General features: G+C 37.4%; 1 protein-coding gene across 4 annotated transcripts in view; it reads left to right on the top strand.

Annotated features, from left to right (window-relative positions):
- The first annotated feature begins 5,188 nt into the window (after nucleotides 1-5,188).
- LOC139779791 (FHIP family protein CPIJ015043) overlaps nucleotides 5,189-26,654 on the top strand; it is a 42,811-nt gene continuing 21,345 nt past the window's right edge. Inside the window, exons 1-7 of one of the 4 annotated variants that reach the window (XM_071718264.1) lie at nucleotides 5,192-5,482; nucleotides 6,433-6,600; nucleotides 6,691-7,717; nucleotides 7,790-7,956; nucleotides 19,531-19,729; nucleotides 19,926-19,937; nucleotides 20,028-20,175. In XM_071718264.1, coding sequence (XP_071574365.1) covers nucleotides 6,433-6,600; nucleotides 6,691-7,717; nucleotides 7,790-7,956; nucleotides 19,531-19,729; nucleotides 19,926-19,937; nucleotides 20,028-20,175 — 1,721 coding nt within the window. In that variant the 5' untranslated portion in view covers nucleotides 5,192-5,482. Of the gene's footprint in view, nucleotides 5,483-6,432; nucleotides 6,601-6,690; nucleotides 7,957-19,530; nucleotides 19,730-19,925; nucleotides 19,938-20,027; nucleotides 20,176-26,654 lie in introns of all 4 variants that reach the window. The other 3 variants (XM_071718265.1, XM_071718262.1, XM_071718263.1) reach the window with 3 other exon arrangements.

Below are 26,654 nucleotides of genomic sequence, written 5' to 3'. Positions count from 1 at the left end.
TCGTTTTAGCTGTATCGCTACTCTACTTCTATTTTTTATTTCTGGTAACGACCTTGTTCCTCTCTTGTTATAGTAATGTTGTTGTATCTTTTGACTATCTCTAATTGCTTTTCCTAACTTTTCCCTATCTACTAATTTGGGTATTAACTCCTCGTTAGTACTTGGAACTGTTGTTCGTAACTTCCTGCTCATTAGAATTTGGGACGGTGAGAAATTCTCAAAGATTGGCATGTTTCTATAATAAAGGAGTCCCAAATAAATATCTTTCCTTTCTTCTAGAACTTTTTTAAACATGTTCTTAGCCGTTTGTACATTGCGTTCAGCCATTCCATTTGATTGTGCATATGTAGGAGAGGTAAGGATATGAGTGAACTCCCAGTCTCTAGCAAATTTTTTGAATATATGTGACAAAAACTGTGGTCCTCCATCACTTATTACTATTAGCGGTATGCCGTGCCTCGCAAACATTGCTTTTAAAACATTGATTATTCTGTAACTACTACTATCATCTGTCACTTCTTCTATTTCTATGAATTTAGAATAATAATCAATTGCTAGAAAATACTTTTTCCCCTGTAGCTCAAACAGATCGCACCCTACTTTATTCCACGGCAACATTTTAATTTCATGTGTCTTTAGACTTTCGGACTTTTGCGAATTTGAGTATTTTACACAAATGTGGCACGATTCTATCTTTTGTATGATTTCATTGCTCATTGTCGGCCAGTAAACCGATTGTTTTGCGAGAGCCAAACATTTTTTAACTCCTAAATGATTGTAATGTATTTTGTCCAAAATGTCCTTTCTTAATTTATATGGTATTACTAGACTGCAACCCTTAAAGATCAGATCGTCACTTATAGTTAGTTCTCCTTTACATTTAGCATATGGTTTTATAGAATTTTTCAATTTTTTATGATTGTTTGGCCAACCGTTTATGATAACTTTTTTTTAAATCCGTTAAGTCCTCATCTCTTTGTGTCTCTGCTTTAATTTCTTGTAACTTCTCCTTTATGACATTGAGTTCTGACACTACTAAACAAACTTATGCCTGTATTTCATTGTCAAAGTGTTCGTCCGTCTGGTCTTTAATGTACGCCCGTGACAACGTATCTGCAATTATTAACTGCTTACCCGGTTTATATTTTAACACAATATCATATTTCTGTACTTGTAGCAGCATACGCTGCAGCCTAGGAAGGCATTTATTAAGTGTTTTCTTAAATATTGAGATTAACGGCTGATGATCTGTTACAACTACTACTTTTTTCCCATAAATATATTCGTGAAACCTACTTAATCCAAAACATATTGCCGCCATTTCTTTTTCAATTTGCGCGTATCTTTGTTGTGTATCAGTTAATGCTTTCGAGGCATACGCACACGGTAAGTTATTTTGTAACAAGATTGCACCTACCCCTGATTTGGAACTGTCAACTGAGACTACTGTTTCTTTGTTAACATCAAAGAATTGTAGTACTGGCCTGTTCATTAATTTATTTTTTAAAGATTCTAGTGCTTTTTCTTGTTCCGGTCCCCACGCAAAAAGTACATCTTTTTTTTTTAAGATTTCTTAAAAGTTCCGTTTTGCAAGAAAAATTAGTTATGAATTTACTCACATAAGTTAACATTCCCAAAACTCGTTGTACATCTTCTTTACACTTAGGAGTTTGCAGTTCTTTAATAGCTACAATTTTGCTTTCATCTAACGCGACACCCTCAGCACTAATAATATGCCCCATATACTTGATACTACTTTTACCAAACTGACATTTACTTAAGTTAAATTTGACTTTGTTCCTTTCGGCAGTTTCTAAAACTTTCCTTAGTCTTTGATCATGTTCCGCTTTGTTTTTCCCCCAGACAATAACATCATCTATGTATTGCTCACATCCTTCACAATCTTCAAAAGTTTGTCTAAATTTCTCCTGAAACACTTCCGGAGCTGATATTAAACCATATGGCATTCTCAGAGATCTGTACCGACCAAAAGGTGTTGAGAAAGTGCATAGATATGAGCTTTCTTCATCTAAACGTATTTGATAAAATCCGCTTGTCGCATCTAACGTGCTGAAAACCTTGGCTCCTGCTAAATTTGCTGTAATTTCCTCTAACGTTTTAATTAAACATTGTTCGCGTTTTATATTGTTATTTAGATCTTTTGGATCCAGACAGATTCTCAGACTACCATTAGGTTTGCGAGTTATTACCAGAGGATTCACCCAATCCGTAGCCTCTTCTACCTTTTCAATTATTTTCTGTTTTACTAGTTCATCCAGACATTCTTTTAACTTAGGCAATAATGATAAAGCTACTCTGCGTGTCGGATGAATCACTGGCTGCGCGTTTTCTTTTAACTTTATATGATATGGCTTTGAGAAGCAGCCAATTCCTGAGAAAATCTCTTTATACTCCATCACTAACTCCTCATAAGTGCTACTATCGTTTATACTTTCTATCTTCTTTATGATATTTAATTCTAAACATGACGATAATCCTAGGATTGCTGGAGTATTTGTCTCAACAATATAAAAATCTATTTTGAAAACTCTATCCTTTTTCTTGGCACTTATTGTACATATACCTTTGACCTGTAACTTATCCCCCGTATATGCCTTGAGCATTGTATCAGTTGGTTTGATTCTAACGTTATCTAAACCTAATGAATGACTTTAAGTGTACTATTGACATTACATTACACATTGCCCCTGTATCTACTTTGAATTTCATTCTTTTATTCTTTATTTCTAACTCTGTAAACCAGACATGTTTCTTGCTATTATTTTCAATCGCTCCTATAAACAAATATTCTTCATCGTCCTGGGATGTAAGAGTACCTACTTCCTTTTCTTCTTTATCCTGAATTTCATTTACTTTCTTTCTATTGCTACTTTTACATACAACTGCAAAATGATTTTTCTTACTGCATTTCGCGCAAAATTTTCCATATGCCGGACAATTGTTTAAATTGTGATTCTTGCCGCATTTCGTGCATTTAACTATTAATTTTTCTTTAGCTTTGTAGACACTTTTACCTCCCCCTGCCTGTACCTGACCTAACTTTTTCTGCGATTTAATTAAATCTACTGTTCCCGTCGTTTCCCCGGTGGCCTCCATCTTCTTGCTCTGGATTTTCGCCTTCTCCATCACCTTGCATTGGTGAATAGCCTGTTCTAGCGTCAGCGAGTCATCCTGCAGTAGCTTCTCCCTCATCTCGTTGCTGTTGACTCCGCAGGTAATCATGCATTTAATTAGGCTGTTCTGTAGATCCCCCAGCTTGCACTTCTGGGCCTGTTCTGTGAGTTCCACCACGAACTGTTCCAGTGACTGTCCTCCTTTCTGTCTCATCGTGAAGAACACGTATCTTTCATACGACAGATTGTCCTTTGGTAGAAAGTGTGCTTCGAACTTCTCCAGTAATATAGGCAGCTTGTCTCTTTCATTTTCAGTTAGGGTAAAGGTTTTGTATATTTTGAAACCTTCCTTCCCTACGTAATGCAGGAGCTGGGCACATTGAGTTTCTTGTGGCTTCTTCGACACTTCCGAGGCTTTCAGATAGTTCTCGAATCTGCTACGCCACATCTGCCAGTTTTCTGCAACGTTCCCAGACATCCTTATGGGACTAATGCCTCTTGAATCTCCCATTTTATTTGTTTTCTTATAGTCGAGTCTTCTTGTCCCGCCGGTGCGCGGTTTCTAGTTTTCTAGGTTAGCTGACTTGCCACCTTTTCCACGTTGCTAGTCCTCTTTTCCTTAATTTGTTTTGTTTTCTTTCTCTATGTTTACGACTGCGCCATGTTATATTAGGAGAGGATCTAATATATTAATTGTTATAGTAATAAAAAAATAAAAGATTAATAGCAATTAATCAGCAAGCGTGTATATTCTTAAGACTCACTTTAATCCTGTCTCGACTCTCTCTGTTACATAGATGCGTCGCTCGTGTATCAACATAGGTTCGCATGGTTTTCCTTAAGGCGGGTTCTCAACTCCCTAACACTTTTCAGCCTTTACTTTCACTTTCTTCAATTTAGTTAAAAAAAATTATCTGTTTATGAGTCTCAGGATTTCCATACCTATTCATGAGTGAGGTTTGGATTTATCCAGACCATCCAGAGGGGTAGTGCTGTTTGAAATTGTTGACAGTGCCTGGTTTGGACTTTTATTTATGGGGACATTTGAAGAGCATGGTGTATGCCACATCAGTTGACACATTGAATGAACTGATACAGAAAATTGAAAACTTTTGTCAACAAATACGAAATAAAACTGGAATTTTTGAACGTTCAATCTTCAATGAGAAGCGTGCCGAATTGTGTGTTGAAATGAATGGAGGGTACATCAAACATCTGTTGTATATTAAATTTATTTTTTATTTATTACAGCAGAAAATGCTTTATAACTTGGAAATAAATTGTTTTTGGAGTAATGCTTGTTAAGACTTTTTGGTATGTTTTTACAAGTACTACATACTACATACTCCTAAAATTTAATACCATCTTTTTAGAACACCCTGTATACAGGGTGTTCGGAAATTCAACCAACAAACTTTCAGAGATTGTTGGAGGCACTATAAGGGTCATTTTTTGCTAAAGAATCTGAAGTCGGAAATGTATCGTTACATCGCTACTACTTATATGAGTGATGTTATGAGGAGAGTGTCTTAGAACAGGTGCTCGAAGTGTCGTCCCCCATGATCTTTGCATAGACGATAGCGCCAAACCATGGACCGGCAGACTCTGGTGAACACACTAGGATCATCCTTGATTTCACCTTGCTCAGAGCCTTTTGCCGCTGACGTTCCCGACGTCATAGCGATGTAACAACGCGTTTCCGACCCCGGCTCCATTTGCAAAAAAATGATCCTTATGGTGCCCCCGACAATCTCTGAAAGTTTGTCGGGTCAATTTCCGAACATACTGTATACACCCTTAGGAAAATTTACTTAAAAAAACTTAAAATAAACTAGAAAGTTTACCAAAGAAATTACTATTGATAAACTATTGATAAACTATTGATAAACTAGAAGTGATTTCGAACCAAACTTTAAGTATTTCTATAATATACTTTAAAGGTTACTTTAAGTTAACTCATGCAATTACTATTAATCACCCCAAAAAAAATATTCTGTCATTTAGTGGCTCCCGCTTGATTTTAGAGGATTTTCCTCTGAAATACGGTCTCAAGAAGATATTTTAAAATATAGAGGAATATCCTCTAACCATGAGACACTAGACTTAAGATTGCAGTCCTCTTAATACTAGAGGACACTGATTTCCGATATTCACCCGGAATAAAAAAAAATTATTTATTTCGAAATTTTATTACTATTTTATAACTAAATTTGTTTCTTAAGATGCAGTCTATGATTATAAATATTTTCTCGTATTTGAAAAACACACTTACCTTGGTGGGATTCGAACTCCGGACCTCTGGATCGTGAGCTAACTGCCTTACGTGGTAGACTACTTCTTAATTTGATGTAAGTGTTATATATAGTCTACATATGTCATAACCAGCGCAAATATATAATTTTCCAAAAATCATCTTAAGAAACAAATTCAGTTTAAAAAGAGTAATAAAATTTTGAATTGGATATATGATATAATATTTCTTAATGTCTCGTGTGGTGCAAGTGTGGTGAAAAAGGGAACTTGTCTTTTTAAGTATACTGTTGAAACAACACGCATAAGTTAAAATCAGCTTTAAGTATTACCTTTATAAAAAGTAAAGTTAAAGTATATTTATAAGTATTACGTTTGTTAAAAGTAAATTTAAAGTATATTTGCGACTTGCTTATAAAGTTTTTATTGAGGTTAATAACTTAAAGAAAACTTTACGCTCGGCTGTCAGTATACTATTAGTCTACTATTATACTATTCTAGTATACTATTATTACGGCTAGTATACTTTATAATACTTTAAAATACTTTAAGTAACTTTAAAAAACTTTAAGTAAATTTTCCTAAGGGCATATATCGTTTTTTGCGTAAAAAGAGTTTAATAAGATTTGTATTCTTTATTTTATTGAACGATTATCATTGAAACAAACTGTCTTGTATCTATACAAATAAATGACAGTTTGTTTCATTAATTGTTTTCACCCGATGAAAGTAATATTTTGAAAGTATAAGAAGTAGGAAAATTTCGATCATTATTTATCGAAATAAGATATCGTTTATTTGAATCAAAATACTTGCATAATTTTATAAATAATTTTCGATGTAGGCTGTTAAAAAAATCAAAGACATAAGTATTAATAACAAAAGAGATTTATAAATTGGTGAAACAATTATAAAGTATTATCTTACTAATTACTAACATATTGTTTATAATTTATTAATTATTTTTAAAAAATTGTCTAAATTGTATATTGTGTATGAGTGTGTGTGTTTAAATTTTTATTTTAATTCTTTGAAAAAATATTTGCAGATGACCGTGGAAGAATTGGTTACAGCAACAGCTTATTTTGATTTATTTCTTCGATCTGTAACCGATCCTGGTTTGTTGAAATCACTTGTTAGATTTCTATTAGAAGATAATTACGATGACTGTAGAATACTGGATAGCTTAATACAGAGGATTTCTTCTCGATCGAGGGTAAATTACAAATCGTTCATTCTTACAAACCATCTGACAGAATATTTTTTAAATATTAATTTGTTTCTAACATTTTACTTTTCAATTTAGTTGTGCATAGTTACTCTGGCATTGTTTGAAACTCTGGTTAATTTAAATTGCGAAGATGTTATGTTGGAATTGTGTTTGGGTGCATTAAATCCATGCTCACATGTAATGCTTTCTCAACGTAGCCGACTGAGGGATATAGATCCTTTTGGACGTGCAGCAGAAAAATTTTTATCCCTAACACCACGTTGCTGCTCCGTATTTACATTGGAGTCGCAAACGAATTCTTTACCTAGCACCGTATCATCCACATATGATAAATATGGATATATTACATCCGATTCCATGAAATCGCTACCAGCATCGATAAATTACGGTACGAGATTATCAGATAGCTTATATGGAAATTATCATGCGTATCTCTATGATGCCAGACAAAAGATCAAAGCTTGCCGTAATGCGTGTTCCAATTGGTCTTGCCAGTACGATGGTAATTTACTTCGAAATAGCAATACTAGTAGCATGACTACGTTGATAGATGAAAATATTATATCTGATCAATCACAGAAAAAAACAGAAGAATCTAGAACATTGGAAATGATTAAAAATACAATAAAATCGTGCAAAAATGATGATGGTACATCACTGGATAATGTATTACTTAATATTCAATCTTTGTTAGAGGGCAAAGATTTAAACAGCAATGAACGTATTAATATTAAAAACGAATTGAATACGGATATTGCACTGTCTCTCGACGAACAGGCGCAATTGGATGCCGATATTGCAGAGCTATTGAACGAAAGTATCGGAATGACAGAATATACAGAGGAGACCTTAGATAAGAAGGAATCCGATAGCTGCATAGACGATTCGACTACGGCTATGAATTCGCTTATGTCACTGGGTGAGAGCAGCGGCTATGAAAGTTTTGCATTTAAAGGATCGCCAGAGTCAACGCCAGATAACGAAACCAGCGAGGATCGTATGAATGAACCTGAAGAAACACACATTGTAATTGAGAAAGAGGTTGATGATGTCGCTATGCGTAATGTCGGAGAATCGAATCACCCAACTGCAGAAACATCAAGTAAATTAAATAAGGACATTTCGTATCGACAAGATGTGTTTAATGGACAGCCAAATGTCGGCATATTTTTAGATGTGGTTTTACGGAAACTCGAATGTATGACAAGCAATAATTTGTATGTCAATTTACACCTCACGGGCCTCATTAGCAGATTGGCGATATACCCGCAACCTTTATTGCAATCGTTTCTGCTGAACCATTCTCTTGTATTTCAACCCAGCATCAGATCTTTATTTCAGGTATATATTTTTCGAGTTGTGATTGCATTTATGATTAAAATGTATTATAAAATATTAAAATAATTAATAATCAAAAATTAGGCAACCCAACTGGCAAAAAATTCTTCTATATTTAAAACTTACGACGTTTCGACCATAATATGGTCCTTTTCAAGTGAGAGATTTACAAACTCTAGCAAACATATACGCAGAAATGTACGCAGAAAACATCGTACGTCGCCAGACGTTGTGTCTTAACTGATTCTAACGTACGATGTTTTCTGCGTACATTTCTGCGTATATGTTTGCTGGAGTTTTTAAATCTCTCACTTGAAAAGGACCAGATTATGGTCTAAACGTTGTGAGTTTTAATATATAGAAGAATTTTTAGCCAGTTTAGTCGCCTAATTTTCGATTATTAAATATTTACTGGCAAAGAAAAAATTTCTGTCATTATTAAAATAATTATTTTTTTATATATTTTTTTAATATAAAACAAGTGAAAAAAATAAACAATAATTAGTTTATTTATAGAAAGATTAAATTACAGCTAATACAAATTTGTAAGCGTAGATTTGTGTAATATAATTATATCTTTGGTAATTATCTAGTTTAGCAGAGCAGGCTTCGATGACCTTGACTTTGACATATATTGTCAAAGTCACCCTCCTGAGTGAACTTCAGAAGGTTTTAGCCGGCGGTCGTTTTTTTATTAAAAAGTTATTAACAAAAAAAGTTTGAAAAATACAGCAGTTATTTTGAATATTGAAAGGCATAAACGGCTAATATGTATATGGAAATAGTACCTGTATGAACAAAGGAAAGTCATTTAATGCAGTAAATTATTAATATATTAAACAGTATTTCGTTAAAGCAGAGAATACTTGGTATAGAAAAGTATATATACAATTTTATATGTTAGAAAGCATGAATAAAAAGTATTCTCTGCTTTAACCATAATTGTATGATTATAATTGTAAATATTATATATTGAATGCGTGGGCGGGGGAGGCCCACCCCCGCCCACACGTGTACATATGTAGAACGAGGTCTATAAGGGAAGTAATTTGCTAATATGTATATATAGCCAGTACAGATGTAGACAGGAAGGGGCTACCTTCCCCCACAGAAGTGGGTGAGGATGCGTGGAAAGTTGAAAACCCCAACTGTAGAACTCGTTTTGCTTTAAAAGCAGGGGTGAAGTGGAGTGGGGTGGGATGGATCTTGCTTGCGAAAAATACAATGCTATCCAGAGAATCATTTACGCGAAACGAGGTCTATCATTGTACGGTTCAGGTTTTCAACTTTCCACGCAAACCGAGGTCTACCCCCAACTACCCCTGCTACAAGAAAAGGAGCGGTAGTTCCTCCCCCGCCTACATGTGTACTGTCTATACACACATATCAGCAAATTACTTCCCTTAGCACTAACACAAACTGTTATATTTCTTAAACTTTTTTGTTAATAACTTTTTAATATAAAACCTTCTGAAGGTCATTCAAGAAGGGTGACGATGACCTTGACAACATATATCAAGGTCAAGGTCATCGGGGCCTGCTCCGCTAAACTAGATAATTACCACCTTTTTTATATTCATAATATTTTATATACCTGGGCAACAAAATTATCGCAACAAAAATTTACGTCAAAAATTTGCCCAACTTCAAATAAGCATAACTCCGCGAAAAATTGTCATATATGAAAGAATTTTTTGTCATTTTAAAGGGTGAAGTCTGTACTTTAAGGAACCATTGTTAGATTTTGAATTTAGCCTCCCCCCCTCCTGCCGTTCTTCCAAAAGTAAGGACGTGTTACGTATCCAAAAAATTGCATACTTTGACACATTCTACGGAGTAGAATGAATTTTTTTCGTAACTATCATGGCAACCATCGTAAAATATGGACTTTTCCCTGCAAATTAAAAAAAAATTAAGTCCGTACGATTTTTTTTCGCCGAGTTATGGCTTATCAAAGTTACCTATGCATTTTTGTGCATTCAATCACCGCCAACATTAGTATTACCCGATGAACACTACGGGGAGGTTATTGGTCGGATTTTGTCTATCGTGTGTGTGTGTGTGTGTGTGCGTGTGCGTGTGCGTGTGCGTGTGCGTGTGCGTGTGCGTGTGCGTGTGCGTGTGCGTGTGCGTGTGCGTGTGCGTGTGCGTGTGCGTGTGCGTGTGCGTGTGCGTGTGCGTGTGCGTGTGCGTGTGCGTGTGCGTGTGCGTGTGCGTGTGCGTGTGCGTGTGCGTGTGCGTGTGCGTGTGCGTGTGCGTGTGCGTGTGCGTGTGTGTGTGTGTGTGTGTGTGTGTGTGTGTGTGTGTGTGTGTGTGTGTGTGTGTGTGTGTGTGTGTGTGTGTGTGTGTGTGTTAGCAGAGATTTGGGCACACTGATTTTCATTCAAACGAGGAATTGTTACGATTTTGTCGTCTGTTTTCGAATAAACGATACAATACAGTGATTGTAATACTGTGAAGTTACTTACAGAAGTAATGTACTGTGAAGTTACTTACTTCAGTATTACAAAACTTCATAGTATTGCAGTCACTGTATTGTATTGCTCATTCGGAAAACAAAAGACAAAATCGTAACAATGCCTCGTTTGAATAAAAATTAGTTTGCGCAAATCTCTGCTCACACACACACACACACACACACACACACACGATAGACAAAATCCGACCAATAACGTCCCCGTAGTGTCCATCGGGTAATACTAATGTTGGCGGTGATTGAATGCACAAAAATGCATAGGTAACTTTGATAAGCCATAACTCGGCGAAAAAAAATCGTACGGACTTAATTTTTTTTTTAATTTGCAGGGAAAAGTCCATATTTTACGATGGTTGCCATGATAGTTACGAAAAAAATTCATTCTACTCCGTAGAATGTGTCAAAGTATTCAATTTTTTGGATACGTAACACGTCCTTACTTTTGGAAGAACGGCGGGAGGGGGGGAGGCTAAATTCAAAATCTAACAATGGTTCCTTAAAGTACAGACTTCACCCTTTAAAATGACAAAAAAATCTTTCAGATATGACAATTTTTCGCGGAGTTATGCTTATTTGAAGTTGGGCAAATTTTTGACGTAAATTTTTGTTGCGATAATTTTGTTGCCCAGTGTATTTGTATAATATTTTCTATACTTGAATTATACTGGAACAAGTTGCGACCTCTATTCTCTCTTCAACCAAAATATAATCTTAACAATGAAATCAGAACACATCTTTTTATAATACACTAGACATCACAGACGCGCGCTTCGCGCGCGCTATTTAGCTTTAAGGGGGTAGTACAGTCTGGCGGCCGAAAATGAGGGTCAATTTCAGGATTTATTTGTGACAAAGTGGTAGGCCAATCAGGTTTATGGTGTATACGATATTGAAGTACATGTTTAGGTGCATTTACAGTATTTTTTATATAGAAAATTATTAAGAAATGTAGGAGTTATGAGTCATCTCTTCGCGCGCGCGCTCGACTACAGTGTACATAGTAGCTCCTATACGGCGTGCCTGAAATGAAAAACGCAAAAAGGGTATTAAATTTAAATGTATTCCCCACAGATTGACGTTCGAAAATTGTAAAAATGTTAAAAATTGTGAAAGTTATAGCACTTAACAAAAAGAAGTTTATTATTGGCATAAAATAAACTTCTTTTTGTTAAGTGCTATAACTTTCACAATTTTTAACATTTTTACAATTTTCGAACGTCAACCTGTGGGGAATACATTTAAATTTAATACCCTTTTTGCGTTTTTCATTTCAGGCACGCCGTACAGGAGCTACTATGTGCACCGTAGTCGAGCGCGCGCGCGTAGAGATGACTCATAACTCCTACATTTCTTAATATTTTTCCATATAAAAAATACTATAAATGCACCTAAACATGTACTTCAATATCGTATACACCATGAACCTGATTGGCCCAACACTTTGTCACAAATAAATCCTGAAATTGACCCTCATTTTCGGCCTCCAGACTGTACTACCCCCTTAACATTATGCTATTACTTGACAGCTGCTCATGAAGTAAGTTCAGCGAGAGAACCAATCGGCATCGCGGAAAAGCGACAACAATAAACTTTGATAGATTCGAGTATCGACTTTACATGCCTTTTTTAGATATGGACTAGATAGATTATAGCGCGCGTTTCGCGTGCGCCTTGTGATGTTTTTATTTGTTATTATCTATGCAAAAAACATTTGTACACTCGATCAATCGACTGAATTGAGACGACCAATCACGTTTGCAATAACACAACAATTGCAAACGCAATTCGGCCAACTTCAGGGTTTCATACCGCTTTTATAAGAAGATGGATGGATTTGTTGAAAATTCCCTCTCCATCATGATTCAATAGTTAATATAAATAATGTAAATCGTATAATATTTTTAAGATTTGTTGTCGCAAAGATAAAATTGATATCTTTTTCAAGACTTTTTCAAGTCTTTATCAAATTTTCCTGTACTAACTAAATATGCTTGGTTATATAATTTTGTGTCTTAAATTCAGTCTCCCCTTTTGTATTTTATACAGAGTATTTCTGAAATCGGACTCTTATGATTTGACAGTTCTTAATCTAATTGTAAGATCTTCGTGTTTTTCTAATTAAAATCGTGATTATTTGCAAGACATGATCTATTATAACTAAATATTAAAATGTATTATATTTTTTGAAAAATGTTTCTTTGTATTCAATTTACTCTCGTCATTAATTGATGTTTTGTCTGTTTACGATTTACGCGACACATCTTTACATTTTATTACGAGTTGTATTTGATGATTTCTCCACACGAGGTCACTTAGAATATCTATAAGTCAATATATAGTAACATTAGGGTTACAAAATATGTCTTATAACAGTGTTGCTACACAGTAAAAAAGGATTAGCTACTATAGTAAATCTATTCGTAAAATATGGGATAACTAACATTTTTTGCAGCGAGAGCTATAATTTTGCGATAATAGCAAAACCTTTTGTGAAAATTTTGTTGAACATTTTGCTACTTAGTAATATGTATGTATCTCTTTATTGCTTGTCCCCGCAGGGTTTGCAAGGCGTTTTTAAGGAACGGTCCCAAACCTTTACAACCACCTCCTCGCTTATCCACATACATAAAATTTTTAAACAATACTGGCGTTTTTCAGGGACGTACCCAACCCTTTACAAAAAAACCATCCCCTTATACCCAACCTGGCCGCGTGCGACCCTTTACATCCTGGTACCCCCCACCCTTTCGGACCATGCCTCTCCTTTTTCTCCTTTTGGCCGCTTCCTCCGTTGGCCTTCCGTTGGGACCCTCTTCCGTGCTCCCACTCCTCAGCTCTCCGCCTCCTCACCGCTCCCGCCTCTCATCCTGGCATCCCCCACCCTTTCGGACCGGACCTTGCCTATCCTTTTCCTCCTCTTGGTCGCTTCCTCCGTTGGGCTTTCGTTGGAACCCTCTTTCCGTGCTCCAACTCCTCCGCTCTCCGCCTCCTCACCGCTCCCGCCTCTGTAACACAGGGATAACCTCCTCCCTCTCCCCTTCGCCTCCTTCTCCTCTCCCCCCTTCTTCGAACCCCGGCCCACCCTACCCTTACTTCTCCTCCCATTTCCCTTCAACCTCGGTCCACACGATCACCCAAATTCTATCAACTCTCTGCTTCTGCCTTCCGTCCTTTCCTCCTCCCTCCCTCACCCTCTCCGCTATCCCCCCCCTCTTCCTCCTTTTCCATCGCCTCGACGTCCCGCCGCAGTGCCACCCCCTATGGCATCTGACACCCGGCGCCGTCTCGGTCCTCCGCCGTTCTCCCCAATACTGTCCTGACGTCCCTCGCTGAACACCGCTACCTCGGGCCCCAGCTCATGCCGCACGTAACTCCTGCAGCTACCGTCCTATTCTCCGTCTTATCCCCCCCATCCTGTCCACCCTTATCACTTCTTCAGGCACTGGCTCCTATCCCCGGTTTTCCCCTCGATCACCTCCCCATCCATCGTTCTTCCACCGCCGAATCCTGCCCCTCCTTCCTCTTTCCTCGCCCCCACCCCTCTCTTCCCTCCACCTCCTTCTGTGGCCACCTCCGTCCGTCTTCTTGCCGTGCGGCGGCCGATCTCTCAGCTCACGCGCGCTCGGCACCTCCTCTCCTTACTCGTTCTCACCCTCTCTCTCTCTCTCTCTCCCTCTCCCTCTTTCTCTCCCTCTCTCCCTCTCCCTCTCCCTCTCCCTCTCTCCCTCTCCCTCTCCCTCTCTCCCTCTCCCTCTCCCTCTCCCTCTCTCCCTCTCCCTCTCTCCCTCTCCCTCTCCCTCTCACCCTCTCCTTCTCCTTCTTTCCTTCTCCCTCTCCCTCTCTCCCTCTCCCTCTCTCCCTCTCCCTCTCCCTCTCACCCTCTCCTTCTCCTTTTTTTCTTCTTCCTCTCCCCCTCCCCCTCCCCCTCTCCCTCTCCCTCTCCCTCTTCATCTCCCCCTCCCCCTCCCCTCCCCCTCCCCCTCTCCCTCTCCCTCTCCCTCTCCCTCTCCCTTTCCCTCTCCCTCTCCCTCTCCCTCTCCCTCTCTCTCTCTCTCTCTCTCTCTCTTCCACGCAGCCGGCCTCCCGTCCTCTCCTCCGCCCTCGACCCTCAACTCGCCTCGATCGTTCGATCGATCGATCCGTCGCGCCGACTCACATCTCCCTTCCTCACCAGTCGCGCCACCATTGCAGACCCTCCGTCTCGCGTCATATCGATCGATCGTCCGATCGATACTCCATGTTATCACTCGGCGCTCGACTCCCTCGTCTTGTAACCTGGGCTGCCGATTATATATCCTCCTCTCTGCTACCCTTCCGTCTCTTCGCCTTCATCTTCTTCTCCTGCCCCGCGGCGGCCGATCCACCCTTCTCAGCTCGCACTGCTCGACGCTCCGCTCGATCCTTCGCCTCTCCGCTCACACCGCTCAATGCTCCGCTCGGTCTTTCAATCTGTCTCCGCCGTCCATCGATATATCGCCACACTCTCATGCCGTCTCGATCTATCAATTCTTCGCTCCCGCTCTCTCACATATCCGCTCCCTCTGCACTCAACTCCACAACTCACTCTGTACCCCTCCTACCCTCCCCCTCGCCGCGTCCTCCTTCCAATTCCCCACCGTCATTCTAACCTCACTCTCAACTCTCCTCTTCTCCCTCGATTTCCGGCCGTTTCACCTCGATTCTACCCTCACCTCCAATGCCACAGCTTCCTCTCAACCTCCTTCATACCCTCCTTCAATCCTGCACCTCCACCCTTTCACACAGCTCCGTTTTCGACCCTATTTCTACCACCTCGAACTTTCCACCTGTTCCCCCGCCGAGGGCTAACGGGGGACCTCCCGCTACTTAGTAATACTTATAGGCCAGTAAAATTAGCTCGAAAAACACCGAATATCTACAAAACGAATTGACAAGCCAATTTTTTGAGGGTGAGTAGAGGGTCATAGGAGATGCCCAAATTCACAAAGTTCAAACAAAATTTCCCTGTGCGTCGGCGGCCATCTTGAAAATAGGGGTGAATATTTAAAGTTTGAATATCTCGGCTCCTATTGGTCGAATTTTTTTCTTTTTTTTAGTTTTGTAGGGAAAAATATTTGCTACAACTTTTGTTTGAAAAAATTTTTAATAGCTGTCAAGGAAAAAAAGTTGCAACCAAAAAAGTACCGTTAATTAGGGGTTGAACATTTTGATTGACACTTATATCGCCCCCTGTTAGTTTGATCAAAAAAATGTTCAAATAAAACTTGTAGAGGATTCAATTCTCTACAATTTTCGTATATATTTTTTTGCGGTGACTCAAAAAACAACAGAGATAGAGAGCGCCAAAGTTGTGTGTGTCTAGTAAATGCTCTTTTTCGTGGGGAAAATTCGCGGTTTTATTGTGAATTGTCGTATATTATAAAACTCTTTTCTGCACCACCACTGAGATAGAGTTTTAGGCGCATTTTTTTTACGTGGTATCTCCAGTAGATATAATCCACGGATCCGAGAAAGTGCCTTTCGTTCTATATCTGAGTACCGCAGGAGGCGCTGCTGGATCCTGGGTGGTCATGATTGGTTCTAGTCCTAGTCGAGTTCGTTGCCAGCCCCATTCTTCTAGATCCTGGTAGATATTAAGCCAGGTTTGCACTTGATGGTATGCGCGGAATGTATGCTGCCGTGCAGCCGCTGCGGTAGGAGGCAAGGAGGAAAGGTTGAATTTTGTTTTTGTCACTGATTTAACGAATTGCTTACATCGTAGGGAATTAAGCGACACTTCTTCGGTCCCACCAAACAACATACAAAATATTTTTTCTCCTGCTGCTGTCAAGACGCGTCGATATCGAGTTTCGTTTTCTTAAACATGTAAAGAACTTCTCGGAGTCTATCGTTTTTCTCGAGAATGTTGATTAATTTCGTTTTGCCAATATTGTAAATTGCTGAAGTAGTATCACATTCTGTGAACGCGTGAAGAAGAAAGATGTGATCGATTACAGAAACATGTTTGAAACTTTTCTCGCCGAGTATAGGGCCTCTCGAGTTCTTCCTTTTCCGGATTTACGGAAAAATACGTTAGGAGTTTCCTGTCCTAGACCAGTGAGCAGAACGAGAAGGTCAATATCTTCACCAATAATTGTGACGGAGTCGTACAAAGATGCATTTTCTATTGCAGTTTTGACAATTAGTGTGTCCGCGTCCTCGAACGCTTGTTCAACGGTAACATCGGATAATTGTAAATATTTCGTGGAATGCCGGTGGATGGTTCGAAGATTGCGATGACGACGGAGAAGATGGAGGTGATTTTGAGGTCGAAACAGCACAGTTGCTCCGACGACGAATAGCCGCTGCAGCCATTCTCTCGTTGATGTATACTTTTCGACAGTGCACGTGCACTGTGATGTTGTTGACGTCCTCCAGCATGCGCGCATGTTCCTCGTCGCCCCTCTTAATAGCAAACGAATGTAAAGTTTGCACACCTCTTTTTTGAACGACAGTAATTTCGCCGTCACTCAGCGCTTTCCCACAAATAAAACACTCGCTCATTTTCGTGAAATTTCACTCTGAAACGCTCGAAATACAGTTCACGACTGATCGAAAATAATATACAATAACACACAATAACACACAAACAACACACACACACACAATAACACACTGTACAGTTCGCGGAACAGAGTTTTATAATATACGACAATTCACAATAAAACCGCGAATTTTCCCCACGAAAAAGAGCATTTACTAGACACACTCAACTTTGGCGCTCTCTATCTCTGTTGTTTTTTGAGTCACCGCAAAAAATATATACGAAAATTGTAGAGAATTGAATCCTCTACAAGTTTTATTTGAACATTTTTTTGATCAAACTAACAGGGAGCGATATAAGTGTCAATCAAAATGTTCAACCCTTAATTGACGGCACTTTTTTGGTTGCAACTTTTTTTCCTATACAGCTATTAAAAATTTTTTCAAACAAAAGTTGTAGCAAATATTTTTCCCTACAAAACTAAAAAAAAGAAAAAAATCCGACCAATAGGAGCCGAGATATTCAAACTTTAAATATTCACCCCTATTTTCAAGATGGCCGCCGACGCACAGGGAAATTTTGTTTGAACTTTGTGAATTTGGGCATCTCCTATGACCCTCTACTCACCCTCAAAAAATTGGCTTGTCAATCCATTTTGTCATTTTTAAACCTAATTTTACTGGCCTATTAATTGCAAAAAGATTTTGCTACCATTGCTAGATTATAGCTAAATTAAAGCTCTTGCTGCAAAAAATGTTAGTTATCCCATATTTTACGATTTGCTGTAGTAACTAATCCTTTTTTCCGTGTATAATTTATTATTTATAACCCTCGTACATATGTACATTAACCTTTAGAGGCCGGGAAAAGGACTTGAAGAGTTTTTTTTTTTAATACTATTTTTCCCTTATTCAACACACAAATTTTGCCCGAAAACATCAAATAGCTTGTGTTTTTTGGGTGGTCGATATTTCGACCACCCCCGGCCTCTAAAGGTTAAGGGCCGGTTGTTCCAACCTATTGGTAAATTACCTAATAGTTAAATCATATATATGTATTTGTTTATCTTTTACATTAGATAAAGATAGGCATATAATTTACTGTTAGTTAGCTTACCAACAGGTTGGAACAACCAGCCCTACACGATTCTGAGAGTTATAATGCATTAAATCTTTGTGTTTTAATGAATATTTAATTAATTAAAATGTCAATCTCTCTCTCTTCCCCCTCCTCTCCCCCCATTCTTAGATCTGTATCCTAAAATTCAGCTCTGTGTTTCCTCGTAATTATATTTTATAGTTTAAAGTGAGTAATCCAAAATTGCATGGTTTTTTAGCCTTATTTTAAGAATATTTTTTTATTTTTCAAGTAACAAAAATGTTTTTCTTTCTTATATTATGTCTTAGTCACTAAAAATTCGCAAGAAAAAACACATATGATGTAAATGACTAGCTGTTCTAGCTGTTTTAGGTATTTGAAACGCAGAAACCAAAAATTGTCTTATTCAGGAGAAGTGTGGCTATCGTTTGAACTAGAACTAAATCAGTATTTCCATTCTAAACAAAATGGTGGCCTTTTTATTAAAAATATTATAGTTTTCCTCAAAATTTTGTTAGTATTTTATTTTAAAAAATAATAAACGTATAATGTTTATTCTAGTTCAGACAATACCCACACTTCTCCTGAATAAGAAAATTTTTAGTTTTTACATTTCAGATACCTAGAACAGCTAGAATCTTTTACATCGTCTATCACACCTCCTAGAGGTCAGGATATAAAGAAGAGCATTTCTGTTACTTAAAAAATAAAAAAAATTCTTAAAATAAGTCTAAAAGTTTACAAAACAAAGTTTAGCGTTATTCACTTTTTTTCGTTTCCCTACAAAATATTCCTAAAAAATTTCATTTTTCTACAAAAAATTTCTGAAAAATACCTTTTTTACGACCTTTCAAACAGAATACCTTCTTAATAAACATTATATAAAGAAAAGCTTTATAGTTTCGATCAGTTCATACTTGATAACTGACTGAAGAGGATCTAAATAGAAATCGAAACTAGTTCCATTGTAAATCAACCAGAGAAAGTATTATAAGTATAAACATAGTTATAATATTACATAATGGGTGACCTCCGTTTGGACACGTAACGATTGGACACCGCTCGATTGGACACCGCTCGATTGGACACCGCACGATTGGACACTGCACGATTAAACACCGCTGAATTGGATACCGCACGATTGGACACAGCTTTAACATTGTACGGTTTGCGTGATTTGTGTATAGACAGTACACACGTAGGCGGAGGAGGGGCGTAGCCCCTCCCCCGCAAGCACTGGTGGGTGGAAATGGACCTCGGTTCGCGTGATAAGTTGAAAACCAATGTGGAACCGATCATGCGGTATCCAATCGTGCCGGTGTCCAATCGTGCAATGTGCGTGTCTAATCGTGCGGTGTCGAATCGTATTGTGTCTAATCGAGTGGTGTCCAATCGTTACGTGTTTGAACGGGATACGCCTCATTATCTCTATAATCTCAATAAATGTTACCGACTGCATTAGAAATTAAGAGAAATAGTATTTTTATAATTTATATTGCAGGTGCTTGCGTCATTAAAACACAAAATAGACCAATTTCTTTCGAAACATAGCAATGTGGATTTATTGGTTGAACAAGCAAGATCGTTTCTGATTAGTCGGGAAAACAAACTAGTGAATGCGAGAAGAAATGTGATAGAAGCTGCTGCCCAGTCCTCATCTATTAAAAGACATTCTTTGGCCGGTGAATCATTCTCAAGAGGTATTATTTATTTCGTGAACATAAAAATTAGGTACATTTTTCTCTCTATCATACTTAAAGAACACAAACATTGATTCTCTTTTCTTCACTCTTCTCTTTCTCTTTTTTATTTTTCTCTTGTTTCTGCTCTTTCGCTTTCTTTCTGACTTCATAGCTGCATTAATCATATCTTCTGAAATTTTGTGCACGCTGGAAGTATTCAAAAGATGTATGTATTGATACAAAATATTTTTGCATGTATGCGACATAGATACAAAGTCCTATGTATGCTAAATTGCTATGTCAACAATATTTACAGGGGAACCAAAAAGAAGAAGTTTGACGTCGTCATTTACACAAATGTTCAGACGATCAAGTGGTAGTTTAGGTCCAAGTCTAACAAATTCTACCAGTCAACCGTCCAGTATATCAGAAGATCAGCTGCAAATAGTTGGATCTGGATATAGGTAAATTGTCTTAGATTTTTTATTACTTACTACGCATTATAATATCGATATTTTGATATTATAATAATTACAATATCAAAATAAACAACTTTGAACAGTCAAATCTATCGAGAAATTTATTTTTGCGGAGAGTAGCATATATATGGGGGATTTAATTCAAGGGTTATTAAGGGAAAGTTGGCGTGAGAAAGGATTTTACAAGAGAAATATTGGTAATTGAAAGAAGGACTACTTTGTCAACAAAAATGGTGATGAGAATAAGGGGGATGCAAGGAGAGTCACATCGATGTTTCAAGAAGTGAAGGGGATGAGAAGAGTCTCTTTGCTGCTTTTTATGGGTTTGGGAGAAGAGATTTTTACACCCGCTGATATCTTATCTTATATAAGAGACTTTGACTATATAACCATGGACTGCCAGTTGGCTGTTTTTGATTCAATATATTTTATGGCAATATATATATGGCATTATTTTCTTTGGAAAATATGCAGTTTTGTTGTGCTGAATATGCCATAATATATTGAATTAAATAGTTAAAAAAGATAATAGAAATAGAGTTATTATGCTTTTTTAAAGCAGAAAATAATTGGCATATTAAAAAGTCTATAAATACAAAGTATAATAAATGACAGACATCCTAACCACGCAACTGTCAACTTTAGTACTTAATAACTTTTCTCCTAATTGAGAGCGACAATTTTAACTTATAGATTCATGTTTTACGCACCAAAATACACAAAATTGTGAAGTTTTAGCCAAATTGGTGAGGAAGCCTCTCTTCTTCATAATTACCAAAACTAATTTAGTCTTTATTTGTGTTTATTTTTTAAATGCATATTCTCTGGTGATCTGCTAAAAGTTGATAAAACAGCGATAAATGACTTTCTGTCTTTCTCTTTCCTTATCTTTTACCATCGGGATCTCACTTATCCTGCATTTGGAAACGTCACCCGGGTACACACGGGTATACTCCCTTCTCCTTCTAACTCGCTGAGATAGAAAGAGAAGGGAGTATACTCGTGTGCACTCGGGTGACGTTTTCGAACGCAGCCTTAATGTTTCGATTTTCTGCCACCTAGGCAGTAAGAGCGCGTTTCATGTCTTTCACACATCGAAGCATTATGAGGATAGGTAACTGGCAGTCCATGGTTATATAGTCAAAGATAAGAGAGATTGAGTGTCCAACATGCGGTGTCATTATGTTTGGATATAGAGGGGTTTTTGCAACACCCGTTGAAGTCTTGGCTGCAGTCCAATTAACCTAACACTACAAATGCTTTGAAGCATTCTTCTCCTTTCTTTTAAGAAAGAAGAAGGACGCTTTAGAGCATTGTAGCATCAAATTGACTGCAGCTTTCGATACATTCGAGATTTATAAGAGGAAGCCGCGTACTTGGGGTCACCAAATTGAAAAACATTTTTACATAGTATAGTACTCTACCAGAAGAGTACTTGAGCAAAGGGTTAAGGCGCAACGCTCAGCCATTTCCGAGAAAAAAAATTGTAAGTCTACGATTACTACGTTGTCGACCCGAGTTCAATTCCTGTCCCTCGCACTTTTTTTTATTTTTTCATGCAATAACTGTTTATTCGTGTAAAATAAAATTAATGTAACCAACAATTTTGTTTTCCCTTTTAAATTCGCATTTTCAAAAGGCAATTAAAAACATTTTTTTGCGAGGGACAGGAATTGAACTCGGGTCGACAACGTAGTAATCGTGTACTTACATATTTTTTCTCGGAAATGGCTGAGCGTTGCGTTCTATTCCTTTGCTCAAGTACTCTTCTGGTAGAGTACTATACTATGTAAAAAACATTTTTCAATTCGGTGATCCCAAGTACGCAGCTTCCCCTTGTTAGTTAACACGCCTTTTTTAAGCCTTGTATCCACGATACTAGAAATTGCTCTGAGATCTTGGACGGAGAAAGAATTAACCAATTGCATTGGTCAATTGCCGAATTGTTTAAATGTGATTAATCAATTTTTTCTCCGTCCGAAATCTCGGAGCAATTTCTAGTATCGTGGACACAAGGCTTTAGGAAAGAATAAAACTACCTGGCACGATAACGATAACTTTGGCCCCTTGATTTGACGATGGTAGTATTTCTGGTAGTATTTTTTACGCTGAACAAAAAATTATAAGGTCTTATAGGGCTAATTGCTCTAGTTTTCGAGATACACGGTTAAAGTTAAAAACAAATAATGTAAATTTTTAAATAATACTTTAATTGTGTGATAGACAACTGTCTAAGTGTATAGGCTACCGCCCCTCCCCCGCAGGCAGGATAGGGGTGGATCTCGGTTCGCATAGAAAATTGAAAACCCGAACCGTACAATGATAGATCTCGATTCAGGTGGGGTAAACCTTGGAAATTTTTTTTAACGATTTTTCCCGTGTTTCTCGCCAAAAATGCCTCCGAAAACCACTAACATTTCGAGGGGCCAAAGTTATCATAATTGTCTTAACTACCTTTTCAACCGATTCGTTGACAGTTTCTTTTGTCTAATTGTAACATACAAAAAATTAATAATTTTACACACACAAAATGTGTTTCATCCAACTAAAATATTTAATCCAATATGTTCAACTAAACATTAGTTGAATTAACTAATTCTTGATTAAAAAATTTTTTGATGGTTGACATGACTATATCTTTTTTAGTGCAACTTAATAATTGTTCAATCAACCGATGGATCAACAACTATACAAATTTAGTCCGTACAATTAATTTTTTTTCTCAGCGTAGATTTATGAAATGTTTCAGATTCTTGTCACTTGGCCATGTAAAATAAAAATTATTTGGATAATCAACATCTTCATTCTATATGTAGTTCTATGTTATCGGAATAAGAAAAGAGATTAAGATTTTTTAATAAAGAAATTATTTGATCTCAATGTATCACTCGTACGGAGGTTTTGCAGAAACAGCTGCAATTTTGATAAATTTATTTCTATATTAATTGAAATAATTAAAAAGAATTTATATCATGTTTTATTAATTTACACGCAGTCTCACCACAAATTATGTCAATAAATTTCTAATATATCTAAAAAGTAATAGAATTAATTTTTTTAATCTTGAGCGCCATTCATCAACGATTAGTGACATTTTGATTGATGCTTTATATCTACTCTATCAATTATCAAAATTTCATGAATGTTGAACGTATACAACAAGTTACAGCGATCGAAATAATAGTATCTTTAGGCACTTTATCATTGATACATAATGGAGCAAAGAGCGAAAATGTCAAAATCTGTCTTAAACTCGATAAAACCGCGGTATAAATCTATAAAATGTTGAAATAAGTGTAAGATTTTTATTACAATAATCGTTTATCGCGTAAGCTTAAACTTAAATTTTTGAGTGACTTGCAGGATTTATTGTAACGACAGCGAAGATCTGGAAGACAACGAAAAGATCATGGCGTCTAGAAATAGGAAACGTCCACAAAAGATGTGGGAAAAGTCAGTTAAATATCGACTCGAGTGTGATTTGTGAATACTGACAAAAGAATTTAGTTTGTCAGTATTTATGATTCGCGATAATTTACTTCTGTAAATGATGGCACCTCATCTTTTAAAAAATTAACTTTTTGTTATAGTTCTGAATGCATCTCAAAGGGTTTTAGAGTTTTTTCCTATATCAATAAAAATAAAAAAAAGTGTGGCAAGAGAAATAATCAATACAATCTGCAATTTCTCGTATTATTAATCAATATTTATGAATAGATATGTACAAGAATTGTACTGATAATATTTACTAACAGATATACAACTAAAACAAATTAAAATTAATTAAAACAAATTCGAAAAGAACGATTATTGCTGCAAACATATGGGCGAAGTAATCCCGCTTAATTATAAATCTGAAAATTTATCTTTCGGCAATTTTGATTTGGATTTCCTTGATTATATGTAATCTGTAGGGTACGTTAAAATACTTACAGATTTGAACTTTTTAAGACAAAGTGTAGTACAAGAAACAGTCAATATTCCGTTCAAAACCATATGTGCAGAGATTGACGATTGGTCAAAAAAGTATCTATGCCTTATTATTATGTATTATAAGAAGAGAGACAAGCACTTGACTTATACAATTATGGCTATATATTTTAATATATAAAGTTATACAGGGTGTCAATTTGAAAACTTTCAGTCGGAATATCTCGGGAACTAGTAAAGATACCAAAACACGGTTTGGAGAGAATATAGGGTAGCAAGGGGGACATACTTTGATTTAAAAAAAATTTGACCTTGGGTGGAGGCGTCATGGTCAAATAAAGGTCAACTTAAGGGGATCCTGCAGCCGTATGATTTACCGACATTATCGTTTTTCGATGGATCTTTTAATTGGCTTTATAGAATTGCAAAAATCTTTTACAGAATTAAAGTCCGCACAAAAATCTAGGGTAACAAACGCGATTTTATATCAAAAACACCAAAAAATTAAAAATATTACTTATTTGGGCACATACAGCTGTCACCTAACGACAATATTTGTTTAAAACAAAAATTCTGCAGTTTATACATACATAATGTTTATCATCTGCCCTTGGGAAAACATGTAGGAATAATATCGTGCAAGTAGAAGTAAGATTCAATGCGTACAAAAAAAGATCCATCGAAAAATTATTTTAGTAATGCAAATACGGATGCAGAATGACAAGAAGAGCAGCAACAGTAGTTGCCGAATCTTGCAAGAGATGGCGAGCAATCAAACAAGGACAGATGTCATTTCGTTAGACAAAGACAGATATAGGGAAAACAAAATTAGAAAGGTTGACATTATCGACATCGAGGAAGTTTGCCTGTCACTGCAGGATCCCCTTAATTTTTTTAATGGACACAATTTTTTAAACATCTACGTTTGTAACCTTTCTTATTACGAGTTCAACGCGCTATGATCCAAAATCTTCGAAGGTCAAATGACCAGATGCAGGCTCACAGTATTATTGTCTTTGTACATGTTATGAGACACCTTTTGAGTATCGACTTTACATCTCTTTTATATATATATATATATATATATAACTAGCACGCAGCGCGCTAACGCGCGCGCCTTCCATGTCCCTATATTTCCCGTTATATTCATTTTAAAATATTCATCCTAATCCACCATTTCTCTCCATTAATTCATTTCTTTTCCTCCTCTACTATTCTAATATTATTCACCACCACCCATTCCTTTTTCCCTCTCTGCTTACTTCACGTACCTATCTCTCCCATATTTTGTTTTTTTCCTTCTCCCTGGCGAAAATTAAGAAGCTTTATAAAGCGTTGACAACCGTTCAATAAAGGTTTTTTGAGAGTTTATACGCTTTCAAACTTTATAAGAACGCTTACACAACGCCGTTGGATTTTGAACGCTTTCAGAACGCTTATAAAACGCTGTATATAACGTTTCATGAAAGTTCTGAAATGCTGAGGCAACGCTTTTCAGAGAACGCTCAGTAAACGCTGCGTGCAGAGAGTTTGCTGTCAGATTTTTCAAACGTTTAGCAAACGCTTTTCCCAACGCCGTAAGACAAGCGTTTTCAATCCGTTCAGCAAACGCTCTTCCGATGGCGAATTGTAGAGGCGCAGTGAACGATTTGTAAGGCGTTAACGCAAACGGCTTGGAGACGCCCAAGAAACGCTTTTCCCGACTCCGTAACACAAGCGTTTTCCCTCCGTTCAGCAAAACGTTCTTCTAACAATGCCGCTAGGCGGCGTATCTTTCTCGCATTTAAAATACATCCAGCCGCGTATATAAGCAGACCCCCTGCGAGGCGAAAAGCAGATTTTAACATTTAACGCTCTTTACGCCGTTTCTTCTAACGACAAGAGTAAACGCCCGTTAAGCTCAATAGAGGCTGCACGCAGTTTTCAATGATGAAAGCAAACGCTTTCGACTTATCAGGGCTGCGTTCGAAAACGTCACCCGAGTGCACACGAGTATACTCCCTTCTCTTTCTATCTCAGCGAGTTAGGAGAAGGGAGTATACCCGTGTGTACCCGGGTGACGTTTCCGAACGCAGCCTAAACGCTTAACAGAGGATCTCTAAATGTTTTAACGAACTCTCAGCAAACGTCATACGTCATGTAAACGCTGTGCAAACTCTCAAAAACGCTATATACAAACGCCTTTCAAACGCTGCAGCGTTGCAATTTCCGCTCTACGAACTCTCTACTGACCGTTTCTAAACTCTCAACGAACTTCCGCAAACGCTCACGTAAACATCAAACAAACGTTTATGAAACTTCTCATTTTCGCCAGGGCTTCTTACTTCTCACATAAGGCTTATTACACTCTAATTTTTTGTCCAGTATATCTCTCTCTTTCACCCCTTCCTTGGCTCTCATCTTTTCCTTTCCTTCTTCCTCCTTACTCTTCACATTCATTATCCCACTATCTCTCCTTTTCTTTTCCTTCCCCTGCTCTTCCTACCTCTTCACGATCTCTTCGTCTATCCTTATACTTAGGATCTTCTTACCTT

The sequence above is a fragment of the Temnothorax nylanderi genome, unplaced genomic scaffold (assembly GCF_030848795.1).
Source record: "Temnothorax nylanderi isolate EJ_2023f unplaced genomic scaffold, tnyl_v1.0 TNYL_tig0242_pilon, whole genome shotgun sequence".
Classification (NCBI taxonomy): Eukaryota; Metazoa; Arthropoda; class Insecta; order Hymenoptera; family Formicidae; genus Temnothorax; species Temnothorax nylanderi.
This window is presented reverse-complemented; position numbering and strand designations above follow the sequence as displayed.